The following is a 27,129-nucleotide window of genomic DNA, read 5'->3' as shown; positions in this document are numbered from 1 at the left end:
ATTAATGAAGAGAGAGTAAAATAAGAGAGATGAAAAAGTAGAGATAAAGATATTTCTCTTTTAGAAAACGTTTCATTTTTATTTAGACAATCTAAAATGAAAAACGTTTCATTTCTAATGGGACAGAAGGAGTAGGATAAAGCTGCTAAAAGCATTATATGTGAATGAGCAATATAATAACATAGAGGAGTGTTATATTGCTAACTCATAACTTAATTGTTAACTACAAGTAAATAATAGTCATTAGATATTCAAATTAAGGGCTTAGGTCATTAATCCCTAAATGTCAATACGATCAACGAAAAACGTCTATAAGACCATAGGATTAATTCCAAAAAATATCAATAGGGGTATTAATGTCAATTAACTATATGTTTAGTTATAATTAACTTTTAAAAGAAATCTCAAAACTTTAAATTCATATAACATATATCAAATTAAAGATAATTTCATAAGGATTCCAAGGATATCATACGTCCATATGTTCCGACGTCAAAATTTAAAAAAAAAATTGAAATTTTTTTATTTTTTCGTACAAGCAGAAATGTCAACATACTATATAATTATGTCAACATAATAAATGTAGAATGTCAATATAAGCAATGGGTTAACATTCTTAAAACATAGTGTTGACATTCTCAAAGCATTGTGTTGATATTTTGGGAACACTATATTGACATTTTCATCCAAAACCCTAATTTGGAGTTTTTTTTTTTATCTTTTTTATTTAATTAGTAAAAACGAAAATTACACGTGGCAAATTATAGACCACACATTTTCTAAAATCCTATGGTCTTAAATTAATTGTAGTTAGCAATTAAATGATGAATTAACAATTGAAACATAAAGGGCATTTTGCTGATTCTGCACATTTTTTACTTGTACAACTAGAAAGGTGTGACATAAATATTCACAATCTTTTATCAAAGGATGTGAGCAGAAAGAGTTATTCTCCCAAACCCCACAAGATGTACTACAAAAAATTCTGACAAACGGAAAAGGCTGCTCAAAATAAACAAAATTTACAATTACACATGAATTCTCCTAACACAACAAGAATTTCTATCATAACTTAACCATACCTGATCAATAAGCCTAATTTTCTTGTCATTCGCCTGAGCTTTCGCAAGAGCTCCCCAGATTGGCCATGATGTCATGTACCAAAAGCCTGATTATATTGCCACCAGATGATCCTGATACATCGAAGCATTCCAGCAAATCAGCGTCGCAGGCGATTAGGACCCACTCATGATCGTCATCAAGATATTTTATATCAAATGTGCCCAGCTCTAACTTGAACCGCTTTGCCACTTCTTCTTTTAACTTGACGATACCGGAATCTATTGGAAGGCGGAATCTGATGATGTCTTCTCGGTACGTGGCTTTTATGGTAATTGTTTTCACTTCTGGCCTGGCGGAAAACCTTGGCATATGGTCTTCAGCTGGAGCCGCTATGCAGTCCTCGGGCATGGGATCAGGAGGAGTTGGTCTTGTCCAACTGTACTCTGTGACGTGCTCTTCAAACAGCGGTTCTCCAGCTGGGCACAAATTCCTCAGGTCGTGTGAACTTCCTGCATCCTCAACCAGCATTCCTCCAAATGTCCCATCGGGTGGTGGTATAAAATTGCCTGGAATTGAAAATCCAGAAGATAGATTGATTTCTCTTGTTTGTTGACACACCCCACCCTGTGAGCCTCCCAGTTTCATGCGGTGTTCATCCATAGGTGAAACAACTGGATCATTTTGGGGGGAGGTCTCATTTCTGAGAGAAGGGCTACCTTGACATGAACCTTGGGAAGTAGGTGTTCCTGTGCTCTCTTCTCTCGATCCACTCCCATCTCTTGATCGGTGTGAGCCTTCTGCCACAAACCCACCTCCATTAGGAGTGAGTTTCTCGTATTTTGTGCTCCTATCTCCGACAAAATGATTTGAGGCCTCTGCCTGTTCATCAGCTCCATGGGACTTAGTAGCAACCTCTTTCTTCTCTTCCTGAAATTCACATGGTCCAGAGCCAGGTGAGCTTTGCTGGTTGGTTCCATTCATATTAGGTGCCCAAGAAATTGGACCAGCCGTAACAGGACTAGAACTTGTAGCCAAAGAAGTCAAACTGAATGTTCCTTCACCACCTTGAACGGATTCAATTACACGCTTTAGCTTTGAAAGAGAACGATTAACCTTATTTATCTTGCGGGAAGGCCAGCGAGAGATTCCATGCTGCCTACAGATACGCTTCATTGTAGTAGGGCAAACTGTAGAGAAACAATGTGTAAATCATAAGGTTTGTTGAATTTCGATCAGTACAATTACAAACATACAAGGTACACAATATGTATCAAAGATAGAAAAGCTCAAAGAAATGTGTTTTAGAGAGAATGTGCATACCACCGAGACTCTTTGCAGCATCCTTAAGACTACCAGCAAAATATTGCTGCAGAACTTCTAAGCTAATTGATTTCTCTGCCTTCCCCCGCTTTCTCTCGGGCTTCTTGCCTACAACTTTTGCTTCAGCACCAGATGCACCATTCTGAAGTCCAGTAGGACTACTGATATTTCCTTTACCATTTACGCCACAGAATTCACCCATCAATAACTGCCCTTTGAAAGCATCAAGATGTCTGCTTTCCCCGTTCTGTACAGGAGGCCTAGGTGGTGATGTGGCAGCAAAATCAGGCCTCATATTAAGCTTTTCATCCATGGAAGCCTTGATGATCTCAATGGACCTCCACTCATGGTCAAGGTCTTTTCCAGAGGCAACCCTCAGGCTCCCAAAATGCTGTTTCACTGTCACTAAAAGGGAATTCAACAAGGACTGTTGATCCTCATAGCTTTCAACATTAGGGGGGAGGAAAAATTCTAGAACATAGTCGTCATTTCCAGTATGGTTGCTGCGTAGACAAATTGCAAAGCTGCTTTTCAAGCCAAACATGCGTGCATAATGAACTAGCGGGTACTCTGTCTTGCAAAACTCTGTAATATCATGACAAAAACATGAGTTAAGGGATTCAAATGCCCTCCCAGCAACACCCTGCCCCTTTTGCAAGTGATGCTCAGCACAAGCGTCACGGAAACCCCACATATTAGCATCCACCACATAGAATGCTACATCCGTTGTTGACATGCAAACCTGTCCCATGCAGCTCCCATCAAAGCTACTGCAACTTTTCTTAAACCCACCACCATTTGCTAGTATGCTACGATGTCTGCATGGAACCCAAGTTTGAGCTAGTGGTAGTGTGTGGGTTTCACATACAACTGTAATTATCTCCAGTATTTCTGCTAATGCATTCTGCCGACCTTCATTACATATCTGCTACACAAGAACACAGGTGTTAAGATAAGGAATTACATGTAATCATCAAAACAATAGCCTGATTTACCTGTGTACTTTGATGATCCAATATCTCCGAGCTTTTTAAATTTACTGCCTGCAGAAGAACTTATTTTGCGTTATGAAGGAATCCATTAACTCAGGAAACATAGGGTAACACACTGAAGATTAACGAAACCAAGAAGCAAAATAACTTCCAGAATCTTGTCGCAGAAATGATGTCTAAGATCTTCAACATGCATTGCCTTAACAACAGTTTACATCATGAATCACAAAAGAGCCTAGGTTAGCTAATAGCCTAATAAACAGTTAACAAACTTGAAAGATGAACTACCGACTGTCACTCTTACGGCCCATGACTGTTGGAACATGTTATCATATTCAAGAGCAGGTGGATCTTCTATTTGAATAGTTAATAGAATGGTCATCATACATGTAGAATTGGTAGATCTGGATCACTAGATTTTTCAAAACATATAAGAGGGTCATGTATTATGCAGAGGGGAGGGGGGGTGGAGGGGGGGAGAAACCACAGGAATCATCTCCAGTGTTCATATAGAAGCGCTAAAGAGGTTCTGTTCTGGTCTCTTGCAGATTTAGTATAGCACTCACATGATTGCACCGGATGGGAGCCCCTACCATAAATAACAACAATGAAATGGAAGCAACTTACAGCAAGCAATATCAACCAAAAGAGCAAAAATATGCCAAATCTCAGGGATCAAAATGATAATCATGGTGACAACAAAGGGAGCTTCGAAAAGTACATTCACTAAGGGAGGGGACGCAGACTAACCTCAAGTGCCTTGCAGACTTTATCAACCTCTGGAGCATAGTTGATCTTCTGAGATGTCATTATAAGTTCAAGAACACCAACACAAGACTGCCCAGAAGGCTCAAATACAGGTAAAGCTAAAGTTCCTCGGACATTGTAATTTAAAGCATGGCTAAGGCGGGGAAATTCTTTGCTAGTGTAATACTGAACATTCGGTGTCCATTCCGGCAACTTCTGCCGAAACACACGTCCGGGAAGTCCGAGGTCTCCATCAGTATCTCCATCCACAGAGAACATATACGACAGAGAAACCAACCTATACTGATGGAGTCCATTACTATTGGGGTCAAGTACAAAAGGCTGCCCTGAAGTAGTTAGAACATATCGGCTACCATTCTTCACCGGCGCCCATACCTGAGCCAAAACATGCTGCTCAGTCAAATCTTTGAAATACCGAAGAGCCTGAGTCATTCTTTGCTTTATTATGCAAGATCCATCCTGATTGTCAATAGGCATCAACCCCACCAATGGAGTAGTCAGCTTTTTCTTGTCATGATTATCAAGTGCACCTTCAGTTGCTGCCACAGGATTACCAGAATCTGCACAGTAACGCCCCAGTCACTCGCATATACAAAGAAACTCAATAAATCAAGCATTTCCCAACATAAAACACCTGGTAAGTCAAGCAATACTACTCTAACTCAAAATATACAGAGACGGAAATTGAGACTGCAGACTGATACAGTAATCATTTAATATTTCTCTATATATGAAATGAAACAGCCTCTGCATCAGTTTTTGAACTATTATTGGCTTCCCAAAAAGTTGGAATAAGTTAGAGTGAAGCTCCAAGCAGAAAAGATGTCAAAAACAAAACTTTAGAATCCAATTTGAACTCACTTTCTCCATTCATAAACCTATGACTAGAACTTAATCATCTACATCACATGTCACAGCAAGTCAAATCCAAGAAGAAAAAGGAATTTTCGGTGCAACACAGCATAGATTCAATTCAACTACTACTACATAAATAAACAACCCTGAGAAATTACAAAATTATTGAAAAAATAGAAGAAGAAAGGATTCAGCAACGTGGAGTTGAATTGAAACAAAAACTTCCTCCAATAGAGAATTATGAGAAAAACGAAAGAGGCGGATCGAAATTCGTACAGGAGAAGATCTTGGAGGAGTCGGAGAAGCGGAAACCGGCGCCGGCGACGAGATTATCATCAGGAAAGGCCCAAAGCGGGGAGCAGGGCTGGTCGGAGTTGGCGGCAGCAGCGAAGATCTGATCCAAGGGCCAGGAGGAGTCGAGATCGAGATCCAAGTCCATGAGGAGGTCCGGGGGGCGGCGGGGGGTGTCGTCTTCGGGCATTTCGTGGGTGGGAGAGATGAGTGGAGGAGAGAGAAAGAAGGGGATGATGGTGAAATGGTGATTTCCAGCTCCATTTTACAAGAATTGGTGGAATCTAATAGTAGTAGTAAATACAGTTTGTCTACTTGGTGATGAATTCAAGGATAAACAATAGGGAATTGTTCCTCTGTTCCACGCCCCCACTCTTCCTTTTGTCTTTTTCCCTTAATTGTCATTTTTAGTGCTTTTCATTGTACATTTCCTTATATTTTTCTAGATTAAGTATTTAATGATCTAAGTTACAATTCAAATCAGAAGATACACTCAGGCTCAGCCGCTTAGAGCATCCACAATGGATTTGCCCGAGATCGGGCACGAGCATCGTCAGGCATCCAATCGGGTACGGGCATCGTCAGGCATTCATTGTAGACGTTGGGCGCGCCCGAGAACGACCAAATGTTCGGTCGCGACCGATCTCTCGCCCGATCCATCGGGCATGAGATCGGACGCCCATTGTGACATAACACCCGAGCCCGATCTCGAAAAAAATTTATTAAAAAAAAAGTTGATTTTTAAATTAAATTATTTTTTAACTTGAAATAAAAAACTATAATTTCACAACGATCCATACTAAAAGACGGATCCATGAATTAGTGAAAGAATATATTTTGTAGAATATAATCCTTTACACTAAATGAGCTTTTATAGATAGGTTTTCAACTCCAAATTTCTTTGTGATTTCGATGTGAGACTATTAATTTACACTTAAAAGAGAGTTTTTTGTTGCTTTATGTAAAAATTTGTTTGATTTCAATACATAATTTATATTTAGCCTAATGGTAAATGTATCTTGGAAAATTATAGAGATTGTGTGTTCAAGCCCAAACTCAACATATTTTTTTATTTTGACCTTTATTATACTTATCTCATAGTGTATTTATATTTTGCTATTTTTTATTTGATTAAAATTAAATATGAAATTTATAAATTCTTTTTTAAAAATTAAGTAATGCATGATTTTCGTTTAATTTAGTATTTAACTTTTCTGCTTATAATATGTGAAAATATAAAAAAAAATAACATTAAAATTGAAATGAAAAATTGATAAGAGATAGGGCATCCATCCACTAGGGCTCCACCATTGCAGAAAAATAGGGCATGCCGATGTGGTAACCACTAGAGCTCTCACTAGGGCATCCATTATGGATGCTCTTAGGTGCACGCGATTTCAACCATTCACTTTCATCTTGAAATCTAATCCCACTTTTGTAACTATTTACTCTTTCCCTTCCATAATAGTAGGGTTATTTTGTTATTCCCTTTGTCCCAATAAATATGAAATACTATTTTGTTTTCGGCATGAGATTTTATGTAGTGTAGAGTAAGAAAGAGGAAAAAGTAGAGATTATGTTGTTTCCATTTTAGGAAACGTTTCATTTTTAATGGGACAATCTAAAAAGGAAAAAAGTTTCATTTTTAATGGGACAAATGGAGTATTTTGATAGTAGAGTCATTTTCCTTTTTAGTAAAAGTCAACACATTTTTTCTCACTTACTTTACTCTCTTTTACTTAATTCTCTATTCATCTCTCTACTTTATTCTTCATTTACTTAACTTACTTAACATAATTTTTCCTTAAATAATGTGTCAAAAAGAAATGCCTACACTATCGCGGAGTACTTCTTTTGTAAGATTTTTATATTTTGTGAATATTGAAGGTCAAGGTCAAGTCATAAAATATAATTAACCTTTATAATTAGATATTTCATATTTGGACCTAGTTGTAAATATAGCTTGTTCTGTGAAATATGCATAAAACAATTACTGCTATAATCTTTAAAAATTTATAAATAGGGTTTTTGGCTTTAAAAATCAAAAATTTTCTCCGAATTTTAGTTTTTCCCATGAACTATGAGATTTGTTTTTAAAATCACAAACTTTCAATTCGTCTGCTATTTCCCAACTCGGCCCGAATAACACATTTCCAGTGCAGAAGTTGTCCAGCGTGGACAGCCGCAAAAATGACGTGGACGCCGGTTTATGACCCTTAAATGACGTCGTTTTACCCTCAATCACAATTAAAATACTTAAATGATCAAAATCAATCAAAATCTCGTAAACCCTAAATGAAATCTTCAGATTCGAATTCAGTTCGAGTTCAGCCAGATTTTGTTCCATTTCATTTCGAATTCAGTCGTGCCTCAGGTAGGCGAATCAATTTTGTGTGTTAGGGTTCCATCTTCAGAATCATCCTCACATCTTCAAAATCATCCTCACAAATCGTCGTCAAAAATCATCCGCACAAATCGTTCGTTCTCAAATGTCGTGCAGATTTTAATTGATTTTCTTGCGTGCAGGTTGAATTTCATCCTCAAGCTTCAACCTCGGTTGGCCTGAAGGTGAATTCGTAATCTGTAACCATGGAGTTCTGGCTGAGATTGGAACGTCGAGGACTAATAATAATCCGAGAAGACGATTTTATCGTTGTCCGTCTTGGAAGGCGCAGAATCGAAGCTTTGGCAGTTGAAAATCTCCAAATATGCGAGAGAGAAATGAAGAAGAACGATGAGTGAAAAGCCCTAACTTTACGATGTTTTTTGTGCTCTTTTATTTAATTATTGTTGTATTTTGCCTAATATTGTACATGTAGAAAAGCCCCAAATATTGTATTTTATTTAAGTTGTTGTATTTTGCGTAATATATAAATTGTAATTGTGACCGTATATAAATTGTAATTGTGACTGTATGTAGTATATTACCAAATAGGATCCATCATCTATGTAATAACTTTAATGACAAATAGGATTAAAATTGACACTTAGACAACCGGATTTGGCCGTTGACCCGCCGGGGGAAATAGCAGACGAATTGAAAGTTTGTGATTTTAAAAACAAATCTCTTATTTCGTGGGAAAAACCAAAATTCGGAAAAAAAAATTGTTTTTTAAAGCCAAAAACCCTCGTAAATATGACATGAACATATAGAAAAATTCCAATGACACGAAATCTGGCTTGTCTATTCGTATGATTTTGTAAAATTACGTGGGTAATACAGCAAAATTAAGTTATTTTCGTGTCCCCTTCACACTTGTAATTGTGAAACCAAAAGAACTAGTATAGTATTTTTTTTATATACAAGAGTACTTTTCACCACTTCCTATCTTTTTAATACTTTTGAAAGGTTTGATAATTTTTAATAGGGCACAAAAAGTGTGTATAGAAATTATATAATCAATCCTAAAAAAACAATGGTGGACACATTATTTTGACGCCGGGGGTCCAATTCTATGGTGTTTTTTTACTAGTGTTACTGAAAATTATGACATTATAAAGTTGCTGGGAGATGAGTAATGAGATAGAACATTTACTAATGATATGAAAACTAGATGAGTTCAGGGGCAAAATAGAAAATAAGTGGAATTTATTTTTTTTAAATGTGATTAATAATTTTGCAGAAATCGATAATGATATTTTCTCCTATTCAGGAAACTTAGAACGTGTGAACCTCAATTTTTTAGGGACCAATTTTAAAATTCACTGTACATCTTGTATAGCATGCAATAGGAGTATATTGTTTGCTCAGTAATTAGTGTCAAATATTTTGACCACCTAAAATGGCATGGATCAAAGTTTGTCAAAATCTCGAATCACGTTTTTTAATTCGGGTTTAAAGTCATTTATAGTTCGAGCCATATATAATAATGACTCAATACTAATGCGTCATTTCAATATAACCATAACATAAATATATATAAATTAATGATTTGTATTGCATTTTACATTTTGCAAAAACAGTTTTTCCATTATTATTATTATTAAATCCCCTACCTTTATAAATATTTCTCTCTCAACAGATCTCTCCAATGTGTGAAAGCATACGTAAATTGTAACTTAAAAAATCAATCAAGGCACAGTTGCTTCAGAAACAAAGCAATGAATGACGAGCAATAAAGAACAAAAAGTATATCTAACTTTTCAAAATATTCGTATTCTATCTTATAATTTGGTCTTTTTATAATTACTTTTTTCTTGTGAGGTTATAGTGATAAAGCATACGATGTATTCTATAAATAAATTTGACATTTAATATTTCTAAAATTGTCGCAAGTTGTATGCTCTGAAAAATATAGAATGTCAAGATTCAAATGTGAATCAAAGAGACTATTTTATTCGGAAAATGGATTACTTCATTTACTAAAAAATAAATGACCGTGGTATTATTCTTAGTGGGAGGCTGCGTAGGTGAGTCTGTGCTTTGCTTCCTTGTTTTTATCTGAGTAATAATTAAATCCACTGTACATTTACATATACTATAGCAAGTGGCTTGATAAAGCGAAAAATTATAAGAGCTTTATTATGTTAGTTTTTTGTTAATGTGTATAGGAAACTTCGTGTGCTTGACAAAATTATTAAATAAATTAAAGCTTAAACCTACTTTAATCATGCCCATTAATTTACACAAATTGATGGTGATTTGTGCGCTAATAAATACACATGGACCCCTTCAAAAGACATTGATAACCCTGTGGCAACCTGGTGCTCACAATTATCACTGCAAATTGTGTATTGCCAACGCAAATAGTAGTATTAAAATAATATTGCTATACAAGAGAAACTGCATTTACCATTAAATATATGAGATATTATTTGGAATTTTATTGTTTAACTGTGAAGCGACGAAACGAATCCAACGTCGGCCGCTTTCAAAAAAATTAAAATAGTAAATAAATAAAATGATAAAGCATTTGGGCAGCTTTCAAACTTCCAATTCCAACCACTACTCAGTGGAATTTGACGGAGGTATAGGTCATATAGTTCATAAATTTTTTTATTTTGGGAGGAGCTGGCTACGTGACATCAGCAATGGGTCTCGTCGTGCAGCGAGTCAGCTCGCCACGTGCCCGCACCTTCATAGCGAAGGAGAGGGGTGTGTATTCAACTTGCTCTTAGTTGAGTTTGGTTTAGCTAAGTTTTCATTGATGCATCAATGCGTGTATAGGTCATGTCTTAGCTTATTTTTTGTTTGGTTACGTTTTTTATACAACTTTGATACGTGATATATAATGTATCTTGACCAGTTTCTACAATGTCAAGACTATATTGTTTTATGATTATTTATTTAATCTTTACCGCTAAAACTAACTTATTTGTCACCATTTAACCCGACACGAGTTTTAAGAAATGTAATAGAAGTGGGTTGAAAAAGTTTGTGGTACGTGGATCCTACTTTTTTATATTAGTTTTATAATAAAATATGAGTGAGAATGAGTTAGTGGAATATGAGGTCCACTGCCAAGAATGATAAAAGTGAAAAGTGATAAATTTTTAGTGATGGACGAAAAAAAAAATAGGTTACAAATTTTCAAGAATGAAGGAAGTATTATCTTATCTTAAAAAATGAACCTTATCTTGTGATATAAGAAACAATGTTTTAATGCGGTAGAGGGTAGACTATCGCTAAGCTATACCCATCAATACCAAATGAGTTTACTTTTGATGCTTCGATAGATTAATATAAAATAATCATAATTATTTTTACTTGCAATTAAGATTTTATTATATAAAGATTATGATATAAAATAAGACGAGATGTTATTGATTAATAAATATTTAATCAGTTTTATATGTTATTTTAAAACTTTTTTTTTTTTCATGTAGGCATATATACTTGAATAATTTCTAGCGTACACAAACAAATATCGGTGAAAATTTCGCGTACTTTTGGTTGAATGAATTTATAAACTTTCTCAATTTTGATTTAATTTGTGTGCTGGTAGTTAATTCGAATATTTGTATGTTTTGGTATATATAGACATCATATATAAAACTTTTAATACTACTATTATATTATGAGTCGATTGAATGAGTGATTCAGTGATCCAATAAAAATTCACTGCATCGATATCTCGTTTTCGATGTCCCAATTTGACAATATTGATAAAAAAGAGTTCGAAAAAATTCTTTAAATAGTAAGACAACCTTTCCTTTCGATGTCCCGAATTCATACCTTATGGGATAAAGATGTTTCTTTGTCTGTGGTTCTACTTTAGCATTCATCCTAATTATTAGTTGTACGAAAATTAAACTGGAAATCATGTGTAATTTATCCTAAATTTTCAAATAAAACTGATGTTAGTGATTTATTTGAAAATACAAACAGAGATAATTTAGCAAGAAATAATATACAGTAGTAAAAATGAAATTGATTTAGCTCGATATAAAATTTAGACCTACGTACTAAACTTCTAAAGGAAGATACGAGGTTCCCACTAACGTCATATGATTTTCTCCTAAATAAGAGAATGTTTCAAAGAGGTAATAAAAGAATAAAACCCTTTCTCGGGATAACTATTAAGATTAATGAGGTGCCCAAATGGCCAAATCATCAATAAGAAATATCTAGAGGATTGACGTTTGAAACTAAATAAGAGATTAATTAGTTAACCATGCGTATTTATGTCGCTATAAACCGTAATTAAGTTATGTATAAACATAGATAGATAGAATCAAATGGAAATATTTTTTAAGATATTATGGTCCATGTAATGATAGTGACTGAATAAACGTTCCACTCGTCTCACACCTCTTCTACACATCAACTTGCCCTCTTGTTTTGGAGATTCCATGGTTGGGATTGGACTTATCTAATTTATCAACCAATCAATTATTATATTACTCCTATTCGTCTTTTTTCTCATATCTTACTAATTTATTAATTTATTAATATTGATAGTATTAATTTCATAGTACAAATTTAGTATACATATGAACACGTGTCAGCTGGTTGTTGATGGGTGGGGGCTATTCACAAATTAAACACAAGTTGGTCCTCATTGAATAAATAATGTTCCAACCTATGATAAATCGAATAAAAATACGAAACAAAAGGACATTGTGCTCTAAAATCTTCCAGGAATATAAGCAATGAGGTGGAACAGGACCAGCATTCGACTGTCTCTTAACCAATAAATATTATAGAAATCGTGGAGAAATTTTGATCATAAATAGCAAGTCTTTTAGGGACAAGAACGTAATTTCGCAAATCTATTGTATGAAATCAAATGTCATGCAAAAAGGTGATCAAAATTGTTTTCCTACTCACTTTGCTAATGGAAATACTTTATGTGCCGTACACTAACTTAGTGCTCTCAAAATCTAACAATTTGATTTGCCTATTATACTTTTATATTATATCGATATCCCATATTTCAAATCATTATCGAGTATGTTATGTATGCATATTTCTTGGCTATATGAAAAGATAGAATCATTATAAGATTTGATTTTTAGGAACCTTTTTGCATTGACAAGTAGATAACTTAAAAATCTACCGGAAATACCTCACAAAATCATCAAAACAAATGATGAAAAGATACAGGAAACAATAACAGTGAAAATAATAACTCAAAACTCTAGAACTCAATCCTCTAACTAATTAAATAATTGAAACCAGTCTAAATATTTATAGAATATATTGCGCAAAGATCAGCAAGAAAATTTTCCAAATGATCATATGCAGAGATCTAGTGATCATAGACCACATAAAATGTTGCAAAATCAGGGTTACCAACCAATTTAAAAGGTTCATCTTTGATCCTTATTTTTTCGACTTTTGATGCGAATATCACTAGAGGATCAAACTAATATTCGATGACATATATTGAAGTTTGAACAAATCAGGTAGGGATTTTTATGGTGAATTCACGAATCCTATGTTATTCCTATTAAGAAAATTAACTTTAAAATTTCTATTGTCTTCTTTAATTGCTTGCTTTATTTATTTATATATTGTCTTAATTAAATAAAATCATAAGTAATTATATTTATCGTTTGATGAATGCTAAAAAAAATTGATACAGATAACTTTGATAGTCAATACAGTAGTCCTCTTTGCTTTGCTTTAGTACTGGTATTATTTATCTTTCGATTAATGTTTATATTTATAAAATACATAAATTTGATATTCACTTCATTAGTCCTCATGAAAATATTCATTCTCATTACTACTTTACGCTAATGTGCCCTATGCGGTGAGAAAATAATTAAAATAAGTATATTGCGCATGGTTGTTTGAAATTGCTGAGGGGTGAATTCTACATCTTAGAAAGATTTATTTATATAGTAGTAGAGAAACAAAGTAACTAAAGTCAGTTGATTCAAATGCCAGCATCCACTTGTGCTTGCCCACATAAATAACAATACAATATTTACTACTTGTAATATGATCCATTAAACAATCAAGGTCAACAGATTTTGTATGTATATCGTTTATACTTAATTAAAATGAATTGATATTGACCTGTTTATTATTTCGCATTTAACTTCAAGTTTGACATATTGTTTGCCAAACTCAATTGGAAATTCAATTTCAGGTCTGTAATAAAACTATTAGAATTGTCAAAGTGAGTGAACAATAAATTAATGACCAATTTAGATGACTAGGCTTTTTAACCAACTTGTGAGATGTTTCACATTAATAAATCTTGTCTATGCCGTTTATTTCTCATAAAATTGGATTGAAAATTTTATCCTCATTACTTGGATTTCTCTAATTCCACTCTTTGAATGAGATACTCCTCCCCCTCCACTCTCAGTTCTATTTTCACCCAATTGCATGTTAAAAGTCAATTCCTAATCTATTAATTAAATGACTCATTTTACAGTGGGAAAAAAAAAAATCCCCAATCTATTAATTGGATGATTTGGAAGCATTAATCTGCAGCTACTGCGCAAATGGGCCTTTAATTTGTAAGTGGGCTTGTGCATCTATCTTGCAAGAATTTCTGCTCTCTAAAATTACACTACTTTGTTAAGCTCAAAATTTTTGATACAGAATACTCCCTCCGTCCCATTTAAAATGGTCATTTTTTCTTTTTTATTTGTCTCAATCAAAATAATTACTTTTATATTTTGAAAATAACCTCCCCTCTCTTCTCTCCTCATTAAAATATTCAACTACTTTTTTTCTCTCTACTTTATTCCACCTGACAACACTTCCTAAAATCACGTGTCACTTAAGAATGTGACCATAAGTGGGACGGAGAGAATACAATTAATCTTTTGTTTATTATTTTTTTTGAATCTTTTCACCAAAATATTAAAATAAAATGGAAAAAATAGTACTAGTAGTAAAAAGAGAAATAATATTGGATTGAATAATTATTATACGATCTAAATTAGGGGTGGTTCGGTACGGTATACCGTACCCGGAGTGCCATACCGTATACCGTACCGAAAGTAACGGTATGACAAAAACCATACCGATACCGTACCGTAAGTTTCGGTATACCGGAGTTCGGTATACCGGAAATTCGGTATGGCAGTTTTCCATACCGTTACCATACCGTGTTATCGGTATACCGTACCGCATTTCGGTATACCGTACTTTTGCGGTATACCGAACTGCGATATGGTATTCCGATATACCGTTATACCGTGTTTTGCGGTACGGCATACCGTTATACCGTGAAAAAATCTATTATATCCAAAATAAATAATCTAGTTTTCAACTACTTCAAAAAGTCCAAAATAATCAAACTCATCACAATCAAATCTTGTTCATACATCATTCTAACAAATTATAAAATCAAGAGCAACATCATCTTCATTTCTTGCAACCTCGTTGGTGAGTTTGTCAAAAGACATCACTTGTAGACAGGACTGAAAATGGATCCAACCTGCTATTTAGAAACAAGAAATAGAGATTAATTATGTCACATAATCAAAATACGGAAAAGAACTCATTAACAAGTATGAAATGGTGTTTTCATATAGTTAATTAAATACTGAAATAAATGGTTTTGGGTTGAGGAGGGACCATAAACATAATTTGATACATATCCGTAATAAATGGAGTATTTGATTATTATACAACACAATTTATACTAGTAGATGATTAGTATAATACGTGTACCTATGAATATCTAGAAAACAACTACCATAGGATAAATGAATACTTGAGAATCAAGTAGAATACAAGAATTGCTATTTCAGATTATTAACTAGTAGTGCAACACCTTAAATTCCAGTTACTGCCATTACAGTTATATATTTTAATCAAATACATGCATTACACATATCTTTTGCAATAAGCTTCATGAGCATGAATCATTTTGGCTCTCAGACTCTCTGTCCCATGACTCCCATGATCCCATCTACTGCCAACAGTCAAGCAATCTGAAGCTGCATTGTTGCACTGTTCCACTCTGCTCATTGCCCTCTTCACCATTCTATCATTTCATCACACAAATTATTATTTCTAGTCTATTTATGCCCCATTTTACTTAATTCAGTTTGCACTAACAGTTAGATCTAGTCTCAAAAATTCACCTCACTACTGTGTCTTGAGAATTTTCAGATTACTGTAATACTGTCGGATATGATATCACTGCCGGTAAACAAAAACTTCTTGATACAATAGGAGCACTCAGTAGTCACTAGCACGTATAAACTCTGTTTAAAAATTAAGCTCTTCCATTAATTAATTAATTGATACTTAGCAAAATCTGTGAGCTGCTCAAGAGCACATTCAATTAAAGGGCCAGCTGGTGATCGAATTGAGAGGCATTTTCAAGGTAAATTGACTAATATGGTAGTTAATACTTAATACTAGAATTTTAAATTCATAATCTCCAAAATAGCAACACCAAAGAAAGTAACAAATCCCTTTCCATTTGAGTATGTAGTATCTAATAATGACTATAAATGAAGTAATGAATAAATTAAGATTACCTGATGAAGCAGCTTTGAGGTGAGCGACGAGCTTATGGTGGAACTGAGCGGCGAGCTTGTGGACACCGGCTGAAATGGCGAGCAAGACAGCGACCTCGTGGTGGCGCTGCGGAGCAGAGGTTGGGCCGGCTGAATCGGCGGAGCAAGACGGTGACCTCGTGAGGGTTTGAGAGTTGAGAGTTGAGACTTTGAGCGGCGCGGGCGGGATTGAGGTTTGAGACAGAGAGACTTTTGAGATTTCAGAAAATAGGGTTCCCAATTTTATTTCTTTTATTTTTGTATATTTAAAATTCTTAATTTTTTAAATTTAAGTTTAAATATAAATATATAAATATATATTTATATATATATATATATATCAATCGGTATACCGGTATACCACGGTATACCGAAACATCGGTATATACCGAAACTTCGGTATACCGGTATATACCGGCATACCGAAACTTCGGTATACCGCGGTATGAGAAATCTAATACCGTTATCGTACCGATCTCTATTGGTACGGTATCATACCGTACCGAAAACTACGGTATACCGAAAAAACGGTATTTTCGGTATTTTTTCGGTACGGTAAGTCCGGTATTTCGGTATTTCGGTATAATTCCCCAGACCTAATCTAAATATATGAGTTCCCGCCACTACCAACAAGTTTATGTGTTGTGACGCCTTTTCCAAAACAAACATTCATTCCCCTAATTCCGTGTTCTAAGTTTCTGCTAATCGATTGGAGCAATCACTAAATCAGTGTTGCAATGGAGGAAGCTCAGCGCTGGACCGTAACGTACACCAACCACGTTAAGCAGAAGCGGAAACTTTATCGCGACGGTTTTCTAGTGCTTCAATTATCGCACAAAAAGGTTTTGCCGCATTTTTCTATTTCTTTAGTCTATGTATGATTTCGTCTAAGTTCACGTATTATTTCGTGATTTAAGTATTAGAAAAGGGCCACTCACCTCTTCAAAGGCCTCATAAGGGGAGGGTTATCCACAAAATTCGATCAGTTATTATCTTCATAATTACTCTCCTCTCATAGTATTTGTCAAAGAGGACAGGGAAATAGCCTATTAGGCATTAGCAATATGGAAAATTTAAATGCAATCTTTGAGTATTCAAGTTGAATTGTTAATGTTATTGCAGACATTTTAGTAGCCACTTGTAATTGAAGTCCTGGTGTTAACTTGTTTAATTCATCTCAACAATTGAAAGACGACGAGAACCAGATTTCCTCCAGATGTAACATTTTCAACTAGGGTTGTCTTTTGAGTTAGCTAGTTATTTGCCTTTTCTAGATGACAGATGTGAGATTACTGAAGATATTTTTATCAAATTATAATCTCAGTTCCAGGCTTTTCAGTGAACTGTTTCAGCCATTAGTTTCATCTCTGTTTAGTTCACAATAAGGAATTCTATGTTTTATGACATCATGATCAGTTCATGCTGTATGATGAATGGGACAAGCTATTGGAAACTAAGTTTGTGAAGAAAGATGATCTCATCACATCTGGTGAAACTATCACATTTGGTTCTTACCTTGTCGACCTTGGTGAGCTATGTCAAGGCCATCGACCTACATCTATTTTGAACCATCAAGATCAGGATGAGAAAGTTGCAGAAACATCTAATTCATATTACAGCTACAATTCCCAAAGTAATATATAGACTTTATACCTTAATGTTTTGGTTCGTCTTCTTTTTTTTTTATAATTGTTGGTTTTCCATGACTTTGTCGAAATAAAAAAAAAAATCTATATTTTGCACTCCATTTGCTGTATGCCAAATAATTGCTGACTTTTTTGCTTCTGGAAAAGATAGGAAGCCTATGGCGGGGAAAAGAAAAGGACCAGTAGTTAACATAAGCCCATCACAGAAAATGATTAGAGGTTAGCTTATATATCTCCATCATTTCATTTCCAAATTTAGCTACTATCTTAAATTTATCCACCCATTTTCGCATTGAATATATCAAGTTAAAAATCAGTATAGCTTGGTGGTAGTGGGAGGAGCTAAGGTTTGTAATGCCTTTGATGAATAAATGCTGTCCTTACTTATAGTGCATTTGGGCTTATATATGATTCCATCCCGGTCTTTTCTCGATTACTAATCGGACTTAAAACTGGTTTTATTTCAGATTTCAAGAAAAGTGAAGTGAATAAGTTTGGTTCGTCGCCAAATTGTACAGATATGACAAAACTGAGTACAAAAGGTGGGTTGGTAGCTTACCATGCACTAGTACTATATGGTCCATTTATTCATTTGGAGTTATATAGTTTTTCTTTTAATTCGTTGAGAAGTCCGTGAGTTTCTGGTGCCCTTAAAATGAAAGAAAATTAATGGTTTCATTTCTCCTGCTAAGACTGGCAGGTCTTGTACACAACACAAATAACACAAAAGGCAAAGAAATTTCATGATGGCTTTCTTCAACTTATAATTCGTGGATCACAAGGGAGGCAGGTACAAACTAATATAACTAGCTAATGTTCCTTTCTTTTGTACATAACCTCATCTGTGATCAGGCACACACTTCTGTGAATGGTAGATTGCATCAGATAATCAATACATATATTATGCAACTATAAATCAATTGTTCCACGATTCCTTTCAGTGATTTTATGTATTTTCTTGTTTCTCTTAGCTTCCAGTGTTTATTCTTTGGAAAAAATTAGTTCTTCATATGCTTTGTGCACAAAGAAATAGGACATTTGTTTAGTTTACAACTTTACACCTTATAAGTACTCTACGTTTTAATAAGACTACACCAACAATAAAATGATCTTTGGCAAGGTAATACCATACGGAACAACACAACTACATCACATGAAATCAAAAGATATTTCTTTAGCCTATGCTTCTGATTGAGACTGTTATCCAGTATAGACCAAATTAGTTATCCAGGATATTATGAAGTCACCAATGAGTTGAGCTTTTATCTTGATGAAATATAACTTAGTTGCATTTTTGATTTCTCTTGTATCTTTCTTGCAGTTTATTGTCACCAACTTCTATTTAAACCAACCGTATTGTGATTCTAAAGTAATTACTTCAGGTTAAGTTGTATGATACAAACAGAAGACACTTAGATGGCAGATTTCTGAAAAAGGATGAAAAAATTTGTTCTGGTGAATCACTAGTTTTGGATGGTCATTTAGTAGAGATAGGAGAGCAGGAAGAAGATCAAAAGCCTCCAACTGACTTAAACATCCTAGGAAAAAGCTGCGGAGTAGCTGGAAAAAGGGATGTCGTTGATTGCCGAACCAAAATCCCAACTATTACGAAATTTCATGCTGGTATTTTCCCTCTTCCCACAATTCCATGTTATAGCCCTGCTTTTGGGTGAAGTAGAAAGTGGTATCCCTTCTTTTTCAATCTTCATTGTTATTCAATAGTTGTTGGCATTGGATCTTGGCTCATTTCAATTTAGTAAAATCCCTACACTGTTTACATGCCAAAACTAGGTACTTTAGTCGAGGATGAACAAATAGAACCAGTCACTACAAGGTGTCCTTAGCTGAATTTCGTCTTGTCTACCATATACCACATTGGCTTTTAAGTTGGATATCTTTGCCGAACTTATAAGGGTCTACTACGCAAATCTCAAACAGTGTTCTAAAGATTTTCTTGTCATTAACTGCGGCATGCTGAATCATTATCTTTTTATTTATTTTGTGCAAGCAGTTCAAATGCATTTTACAACTGATATAACACTTAATTACAGCCCACTCATCCTGTATAATCAGTGTCACTTGGAAATTTGCTGTCTTCATTCTCCAAATCTAATCCGATTTATTGTAGCTTTTATTTCAACTCATTTTCTTGCGTATTAAGTTAAAAAAGCAGGTGGTAACTCTCAAGGGGAACTTACTAAATTAAGTGATCCAAGCTACAAGTCTGAAAATGCCAAATTAAGTGGGGGAGAAGCTGAACCTAAACGTTCTGGTAAGAGGTCTATTTATTTGAAAGCACAACCATAGGAGCTCATACTCTTTCCTGAAAGTGTACATTCCATCTGAAGATACTGTTGTTGTTTCCAGATTTGAGCTTACTCGTGTTAAGTCCAGTAATTGAGAAAAGTAATGAGATTAACATTATACTAACATTTAGTCTGCCTTTTTGTTTTATATGAATTTGGTTATTGATACTAGACGGTAGATGCTAAAGGTGCTATGTGAGATTGAGTTTGCTTTCAGCAATTTATCTAAGCCGATTGCAAATAGTAGTATGCCTTTGTGTACATGTTGAGCAATAAGCTAATTTCTGATTTTGATATGTTAAGAGCTATTAATTTCTCACAAACCTTTCTTAGATCATAGAAACTTGATTCGTAAAAAGCAAAACTAAGCTCTGTTTTCTAACTCCGCATGCCACAATTTTACTGTTTTGCTATTCATCTTGAACTGAAGACTTACCTACATGCTAGTATATTTTATATTTCTCCTTGATTGTGATTGTTGTTCTTTCAGCTGAGGGCAATGCCACTCCAAAGAAATCAATATTTGTTGCATTCAGCATAGCAATAATAGTGCTTTTTGGGAAAGAACATTTGCATTTAATCATTAAGTGCCATAAGCCAATAATATAGTAGTTTGATAAGTCTTTTAGCAATCCTTTCCGAGTCACTGAGATAATGAGATTGGTGCCAAGGATTTCAAGCGAAGGCAATAAATTAAATATTCCCTCCATCACATTAAAGATGGTCACCTTTCCTTTTTGGTTTGTCCCACCCAAGATGTCCACTTTCTATATTTGGAATTGGAAATAAGTTTCTCTCCTTTTTCCTCATTAAAATATTCAATCACTTTTTTCCACTCTCCTTTTATCACACTCAATTACTCAACCTAAATTCCCATGCCATTCAAGAATGTGGCCATCTTGAATGGGACTGACATGACATAAACATGCTCCCAGATGTTATAATAGTGTGCTGGAAACCATAGCTAATCTACCTTCTAGATGAACCATTCATTCTAGGTTCTGATTGCAGAAAATATGTCTAATAACCCATGTCATGGATATTGGTTTCTCCTTTTGTTTACTTCTCCGTCGACAGACATGAAATTATGAAAAGTTCTTATTAGTCTTGATATCAGATTTACAACAAAGAAATACTCGGATTTTATTAATTCCATTTTACACCATTTTCATTTCATCTTGTTTATCTTTCTGCTATCCTATAATTGGAGACTGAAAAGTATTAGTAATATTTTTTTTTCTATGACAGTCCATGATATATTGTCCAGTCTCAGACAACCAAGTAAGCAGACGGCTGTCTCTGTGAATAAGCCTTTCACTGAGGAGAACTGTGTCAGATTCTCCGGAGTTTCTGTCTGTACCAATAATCATAGTGGAACGGAAAGAGAGGAATTGAGACAAAAAGGATCAGAGCATGATAGCATGATTAATAAGGTTATAAAATCTGAAGCTGTTGAAGTAATAAAAAATGAAGAGTGTGAAATTCCAGAAGATGGAATAGTACCTCAAGCTAGATCTTCTAACTTTCATCTCAGGTATGAATATGCATTCATTCTGCTGTTTATCTGGTAAAAAGAGGAATAGTCTTATTGGTTGAACAAAATGCATTTTGCTTCTGGTTTCCGTAGCATCTTTAACTCGGGCACTACTTTCTAGGAACCAAGAACAAAATTTCATGGACATATGAAGAGTTCCTGCATACTAGTTTTAAGATGTTTATGTAATATGTAGACGAGTCTCATCTACACTAACTCCAAAGTAAATTCACTTTCTTCTCAAAATAAAGTAATTCATGTAGCTTTCTCTAAGGTGAAGAGTTCAGATATCAAATTAGTATTGATATACATATGAAATAATTCTGGAGATGCTTTTTGTTTGTTATATCCAAGTAAATACTGAATCTCTGATGGCTGAAAACACCCAAGACTTCTTTTTCTCAGATGATGCAAACATGTTTCCTCTTGACCTCAGCATACCCGTTACACTTTACTAAAGAAGCATTCTTTATTACAGACCACGAACAGAAAACTTTAAATCTCCTATCCATGATGTACATTCTTCATCTATGGAGTCTCATGCGGAAGAAGCTGCTGCAGTGAATACTGCTAGCCAAAAGGAAGTCGAATATGAATCTCTCACCAGAACATATAATAATCAAGAACTGGAAATCATATTTCCATGTGAAGGTGAGTTACTGCTATACATTCCCCATCATTGGAGTAACTATTCCTGATGAGTGATTGCATTTTTATCTTGCAGAGGTTGTAACTGGATCAAATGCTGCACAAGAAAATGGTTCGAGCTCCAGTAAATCACCTGAGGTGAAATTTTGAAACATATTGATTTTAAGTTTAATTGACTAAAACTTCAATTCTTTGGTGGTTAAATTACTAACCTGCTAACTAGTTTTTTTAATCATATGAAATGGCTGGCTTAATTAACTTGAATATGTAATTCTTCTTTCCTTTATGGTTAATAAAGATGTTTCTGGTTGCCTAGTTGCAGGAAGACAAGAAGGGAAGCAGTTCTAGATGCAATAATGATCTCAAAGAGACAAGTCTCGAGACAAAGGATATGGATGAGATCCCAAGTTTTGATCTTGGATTTTGAGAGGAACCTTGACAGAATTGTGTTCCATAGAGCTTGATATCTTATCATCATAATCCTCTATACAATCGTTACTGATGAAGCATACTGATATTTGGCCTTGAAGCTGCAAATTAGCTATTTTGCCAAAAGTCGTGTATGTATGCTATGCTAAGAAATTCACTTGTTCAAACATTGAAGGAAAAACTCCACTCTTCTGTTTCAATGCTAAACCTATTCACTCATGAGTTTTTAGGCCTCAAGTGGCATGCTATCAACTAGCAACAGCTGCAAGTATAGCACAAGCTAGGAACCCTTTATTACTTGAAAAGAAATGTACAGCAGCCAAAGGGAATTCTATCTATCTATACATCATTTGCAGCTTATGATTCTCCTTTCTTGCCCGGTGAGCATTAAGCAAAGCTCGGAACAGATTCTTACTTCTTTTGGTATATGACTCTACAATCTGTCCTTCCCTCTTCACGCCCCCTATTCTGCACACTGACATAGCTCTTCGTGGCTCTGATGGACTCTGCCATTGCATCTACCAAAGCTCCCTTACGTTACTAACCAGAAAATACATAATGTTGTGATACTACTCCAGTTATTAGTGGCTTACCTGTTGATTACTGTACAAAGGGGTAGGAGAGACTGATCTGTATGCAGACGATCCAGACCTCTTGAGCGGAAAACTAAGTGGTGAAACTGAACGCTTCCCTGATTTACATGAAAAGGACGAACCTCATAAGACTCGCCTCCATTGTTAAAATGCTTGTGTTGTGCAATTCAAACGAACTACCAATATTGAAATCTTGAACTAATCAAAGAAAGAGACCAGAAATAGGGGGATGCCAATATGCAAAATGGTTAGGTCAATTCTCAGAATTGTTAAGATCTTAGTCTCATCCTCTTACCACTTCTAGTATAGTAATGCACTAACATCAGGGATGAGTTGCTGTTTAGCCACGTAACACTAACCTGTATCTTTCTTAGACATGGCTCGCGTGAAGGGAAAGTGGGAATGATTTTGAGATGGTTCATCTGAAGGAACCATCGGGTGTCCTTTTCTGCACAAGTTAAATTGGCATGATGAATCAGAGGTGAGAAATGCAATGTGTTCTTCGTGTCAGCTTGTACCTTGATAACGGTGGTTGAGGCTTTAGTCGTGCTGCTTGAAAGGCTTTAGCAGATGGATTATCTGGATACATCCAAGTCAGTTTACTGCCAATTAGAAATCAGAAAACAGAATAACATAAATACCTGCAACAATGTACTGCTTATGGTGCTTGGGAGCTTCTACCATTAACGTGTGTCGTGATACGCCTCTCAAGTCGATGAATCCTTGAAATTTGCTTAGTTTCTACAACACATCCACACCCAAAAATATAAGAACCTTTCATTCTTATATAGGATTGAATAATCTAATCAAAGTAGTTATAACAATAGCACCTGTTGAATGCAAGAAATTCTAATATCTGTTGCGGAGAACTCATTAGCCTTTTCATCCAAGAATTTACTGAGCTTATCAGCTACCGACCCCAAATGGTCGACAGTGCTCACCACAGCTTTCGTAACATAATCTTTCGACGATTCCATCACACTGCACACACACATGTGACACATAATTCTGTTTCTCACTACATATACTAGTATAAATTTAGAAACCAATAAAATGTTACAAACTTATGCAAACCAGAGAATAGCATACAGTATTTGGCGATCATCTTTATCATAAGAAGACTCAAAATACTCTGCTGCTGAATACAACTGTTTCTTTAAAGTTCTCAGATCCTGAAATTTCCCAATAAGAAATCAGAATGACTAAACAAAACGCCTCAAAATGGTAGTATTTGCTATTACAGAAACATATATAAATAGGAAAAACCTTCAAGCTTTCTGCAAATTGCAAACTACTCTGCATAAAAATTTCATCATAGTTGGAAGCCTTCTGAGGGGCACTGATTGAATCCATTCCTCTCTCTCTAACAGTTTGCAGGCACTAAGGCCAATTAGGAATGGTTGTGTAAAGCTACCTAAACAAAAAACATGTAGGAAAACAATAAGTAGACAAAGTTGGAAAGAGTTTTGAACCAAAAACAAGTTATAAGATGTAAATTTATCACACTAATAAATAAGTACGTGTGAGAGAAAAGCAGTTTAGTTGGCCTCAACAACTTAATTAATATCATCAAATCATATCCATTAAAGATGGATAAATGGGTCACATGTATTTGTATTTGAATGATAGAGAGAGAAAACGAATGATTATAACTGCACAAAGAGTGAGAGTGAGATAGACAGGTTGTGGGCTTGCAAGAAATTTCAGGATGGAAAGCTTAAATTTTACTACTGCAAAACAAATAATCATGTGAAAAGTACAAAATAAATAGCCCCACGGTTCAGAAATGAATAATGGATTTCAAGAGTTAGATTTAAGTTTGGATATAATCATATGCTATATATTTGTCATCACTACTGAAACTAGGTAGTTAGTGTAAATAATTAAGTAGTTCAAGATTGATTAGGGAATCCATCTCCATCACGTCTTTTATTTATGAAACTCCATTCTATAGATAGCATTTAAATGGATTTTTTTTTATGTTTTCATGTTACAACGGTTACTTTACTTATTTGTAATGAACATGTTACAAAAATGTCTGAGTTGAAAATGAAAGGGGAGAATTTACTGTTGGACATGTGGGTATGTTATAAGCTGTAGCAATAGAGAAGCCTTTACCATTTAAAATTGAAACATTTTCCTTTTTAAATTGTCCCTTTAAAAATAAAACAATTTTTGGAATAGAAATAATTTTATCTCTACTTTTTCATCTATCTTACTTTACTCTCTTTTTTAATTTAGATTATTTTACTTATTTTTGGAATAAAACAACACTACATAAAATCTTGTACAGAAAAACAAATGTTTTAGGGACGCAGACCCCACAATCTCATTCCACTACCTTTTACCCTTCTTTATCTTACTTTTTCTCATCTCGCTATTATTTTACTAATTGTGTATTAAAATCATGTCATTTACAAGTTTGTCTATTTTTTAAGGATGGAGAGAATATATCCAATAAAAATTGACTAAGTTAATTAGTGGCAGAGATGGTTAGCGTTAGTGACTAAAGTTCAATTTTGGTCCCTTACATTTTCCCTAAAATTCTTTTTAGTCTCATACATTAAGTTTGTGATTTTTTGGTTCCAAACATATTGTTTTGGTCCAAAATAACCATTTTCTGTTAAAATTAACAGTTAAAATGTTTGTTCAATTTAATAACTTAATTATAATATAGGACTAAAGTCCAATTTTGGTCTCATAAATTTTCCATAAAATTCTTTTCAGGTCCTATACATTAAGTTTGTGACCTTGTTTGGGACCAAAATGTATCAAAATAATATATTAGGGACCAAAAGGTCACAAAATTAATGTATGGGACCAAAAAGAATTTTAGGGCAAATGTAAGGAACCAAAATTGGACTTCAGTCTTTTTCAAATTTACTTGCACATCTTCTTTAATTGGGGTGCGTTATATTGCTAACTATTTAAGTTGCTAACTCTGCTAACTCATCAATACAACGTATTAAAAATGTCAATTCGGTGATATCAAAATATCAACACATTATATTGAAGTTCAACAAAATTATGTGTTGACATTTTAATATCATCGTGTTGACATTTTTAATACACTGCATTGATGAGTTAGCAACTTAAGAAAGTTAGCAATTGATCACTCTCCTCTTTAATTTTATTTAAATTCACATAGTTTTTACTATTACTATGTAATTTACTCTCGATTTATCTTTACTTACTTACACTCACTTTAATTTTAATTAGACACACAAATTTCTCTTTTATTTATCTATTTTAGTTCCATTTTTATTTATATACGTGATTTTTAATCTTTTTATTTTTTATTTTCTGTTTCACGCACACTTTTTACACACTTTGATTAAAACTTTTAAACGTGCAATTTTAATGATAACCATCATATTATTTTCATCTGTGATTACATTATTATTTGTTTCTTGATACTCTTTTATTCTCTTGCATTCATCTATTACTCATACCAGAAAATATTGATTACTCCCTCCGTCCCAAAGAAGTTGACATACTTTGAAAATGGCACGGGATTTTAGGAGGTTTTGTTTTGTATGTTACATGGAGAGAGAAAATATAGTTTTTATATTCATGTGAGAGAGAACTTTTTCCAAAAAGGAAAATGTGATATCTTTTGTGGGACAAACTAAAAAGGAAAGTGTGTCATCTTTTGTGGGACGGAGGGAGTACATTATTATTTGTTTCTTGTTACTTACTTACTCAATTGCTTTTGACAATATTGATGCCAGAAAATATTCCACAATTTTTAAGAGTGATTTGAGTCCC

General features: G+C 34.4%; 4 protein-coding genes across 8 annotated transcripts; 1 reads left to right on the top strand and 3 right to left on the bottom strand.

Annotated features, from left to right (window-relative positions):
* Window positions 1-898: 898 nt before the first annotated feature.
* On the bottom strand, window positions 899-5,566 carry LOC125221614 (protein NLP6-like). 4 transcript variants are annotated; one of them, XM_048123777.1, is made up of 6 exons: window positions 5,274-5,566; window positions 4,125-4,702; window positions 3,378-3,425; window positions 2,383-3,310; window positions 1,779-2,249; window positions 899-1,628 (listed from the first exon to the last, which is right to left on the bottom strand). In XM_048123777.1, the coding sequence occupies exons 1-6, from the start codon at window positions 5,476-5,478 to the stop codon at window positions 1,108-1,110; spliced, it is 2,751 nt and encodes a 916-aa protein (XP_047979734.1). In that variant the 5' UTR covers window positions 5,479-5,566; the 3' UTR covers window positions 899-1,107. The 4 variants fall into 4 exon arrangements, with proteins under 4 accessions (XP_047979734.1, XP_047979735.1, XP_047979732.1 ...); XM_048123778.1 differs by having other exon boundaries at window positions 899-1,989; window positions 2,176-2,249; XM_048123775.1 differs by having other exon boundaries at window positions 899-2,249; window positions 5,274-5,565.
* Window positions 5,567-14,975: 9,409 nt separating this feature from the next.
* LOC125218455 lies at window positions 14,976-16,626 on the bottom strand. Its single transcript, XM_048120125.1, has 3 exons — window positions 16,611-16,626; window positions 16,188-16,415; window positions 14,976-15,133 (listed from the first exon to the last, which is right to left on the bottom strand). Exons 1-3 carry the CDS (start codon window positions 16,624-16,626, stop codon window positions 15,027-15,029), a joined length of 351 nt encoding a protein of 116 aa, XP_047976082.1. The 3' UTR covers window positions 14,976-15,026.
* A 228-nt stretch (window positions 16,627-16,854) lies between these two features.
* Window positions 16,855-22,862, top strand: LOC125218971. 2 transcript variants are annotated; one of them, XM_048120801.1, is made up of 11 exons: window positions 16,855-17,047; window positions 17,622-17,838; window positions 17,999-18,070; window positions 18,319-18,393; window positions 18,544-18,641; window positions 19,234-19,474; window positions 20,025-20,123; window positions 21,406-21,691; window positions 22,170-22,342; window positions 22,416-22,477; window positions 22,656-22,862. In XM_048120801.1, exons 1-11 carry the CDS (start codon window positions 16,943-16,945, stop codon window positions 22,764-22,766), a joined length of 1,539 nt encoding a protein of 512 aa, XP_047976758.1. In that variant the 5' UTR covers window positions 16,855-16,942; the 3' UTR covers window positions 22,767-22,862. The 2 variants fall into 2 exon arrangements, with proteins under 2 accessions (XP_047976758.1, XP_047976756.1); XM_048120799.1 differs by having other exon boundaries at window positions 20,013-20,123; window positions 22,662-22,862.
* A 175-nt stretch (window positions 22,863-23,037) lies between these two features.
* Window positions 23,038-24,819, bottom strand: LOC125218972 (protein ABIL2-like). The gene is made up of 8 exons (XM_048120802.1): window positions 24,628-24,819; window positions 24,451-24,533; window positions 24,192-24,342; window positions 24,003-24,102; window positions 23,880-23,940; window positions 23,721-23,809; window positions 23,362-23,459; window positions 23,038-23,286 (listed from the first exon to the last, which is right to left on the bottom strand). Exons 1-8 carry the CDS (start codon window positions 24,712-24,714, stop codon window positions 23,104-23,106), a joined length of 852 nt encoding a protein of 283 aa, XP_047976759.1. The 5' UTR covers window positions 24,715-24,819; the 3' UTR covers window positions 23,038-23,103.
* Window positions 24,820-27,129: the final 2,310 nt, after the last annotated feature.

Source organism: Salvia hispanica, chromosome 4 (assembly GCF_023119035.1).
Source record: "Salvia hispanica cultivar TCC Black 2014 chromosome 4, UniMelb_Shisp_WGS_1.0, whole genome shotgun sequence".
Classification (NCBI taxonomy): Eukaryota; Viridiplantae; Streptophyta; class Magnoliopsida; order Lamiales; family Lamiaceae; genus Salvia; species Salvia hispanica.
The sequence above is the reverse complement of the archived record's forward strand: the minus strand, read 5'-3'. Positions and strand labels throughout refer to the sequence as shown.

Bases quoted from the DNA above. Each gene is read 5' to 3' on its own strand.
- LOC125218455 (XM_048120125.1), bottom strand. The intron at 15,134-16,187 runs GTAATCTTAATT...TCTAAATAGCAG, and splicing joins CCTCAAAGCTGCTTCATCAG to GTTGGATCCATTTTCAGTCC.
- LOC125218971 (XM_048120799.1), top strand. From the start codon at position 16,943: ATGGAGGAAGCTCAGCGCTGGACCGTAACGTACACCAACCACGTTAAG. The intron at 18,394-18,543 runs GTGGGTTGGTAG...TCTCCTGCTAAG, and splicing joins GACAAAACTGAGTACAAAAG to ACTGGCAGGTCTTGTACACA. The intron at 22,343-22,415 runs GTGAGTTACTGC...TTTATCTTGCAG, and splicing joins AATCATATTTCCATGTGAAG to AGGTTGTAACTGGATCAAAT.
- LOC125221614 (XM_048123775.1), bottom strand. From the start codon at position 5,478: ATGCCCGAAGACGACACCCCCCGCCGCCCCCCGGACCTCCTCATGGAC. The intron at 3,426-4,124 runs GTTAGTCTGCGT...GTTCTTCTGCAG, and splicing joins AAGTCTGCAAGGCACTTGAG to GCAGTAAATTTAAAAAGCTC. The intron at 2,250-2,382 runs GTATGCACATTC...GTTTCTCTACAG, and splicing joins TGCTGCAAAGAGTCTCGGTG to TTTGCCCTACTACAATGAAG.
- LOC125218972 (XM_048120802.1), bottom strand. From the start codon at position 24,714: ATGGATTCAATCAGTGCCCCTCAGAAGGCTTCCAACTATGATGAAATT. The intron at 24,103-24,191 runs GTGCTATTGTTA...GATGTGTTGTAG, and splicing joins GAATTTCTTGCATTCAACAG to AAACTAAGCAAATTTCAAGG. The intron at 23,287-23,361 runs GTAAGCCACTAA...GAGCTTTGGTAG, and splicing joins CTTTGTACAGTAATCAACAG to ATGCAATGGCAGAGTCCATC.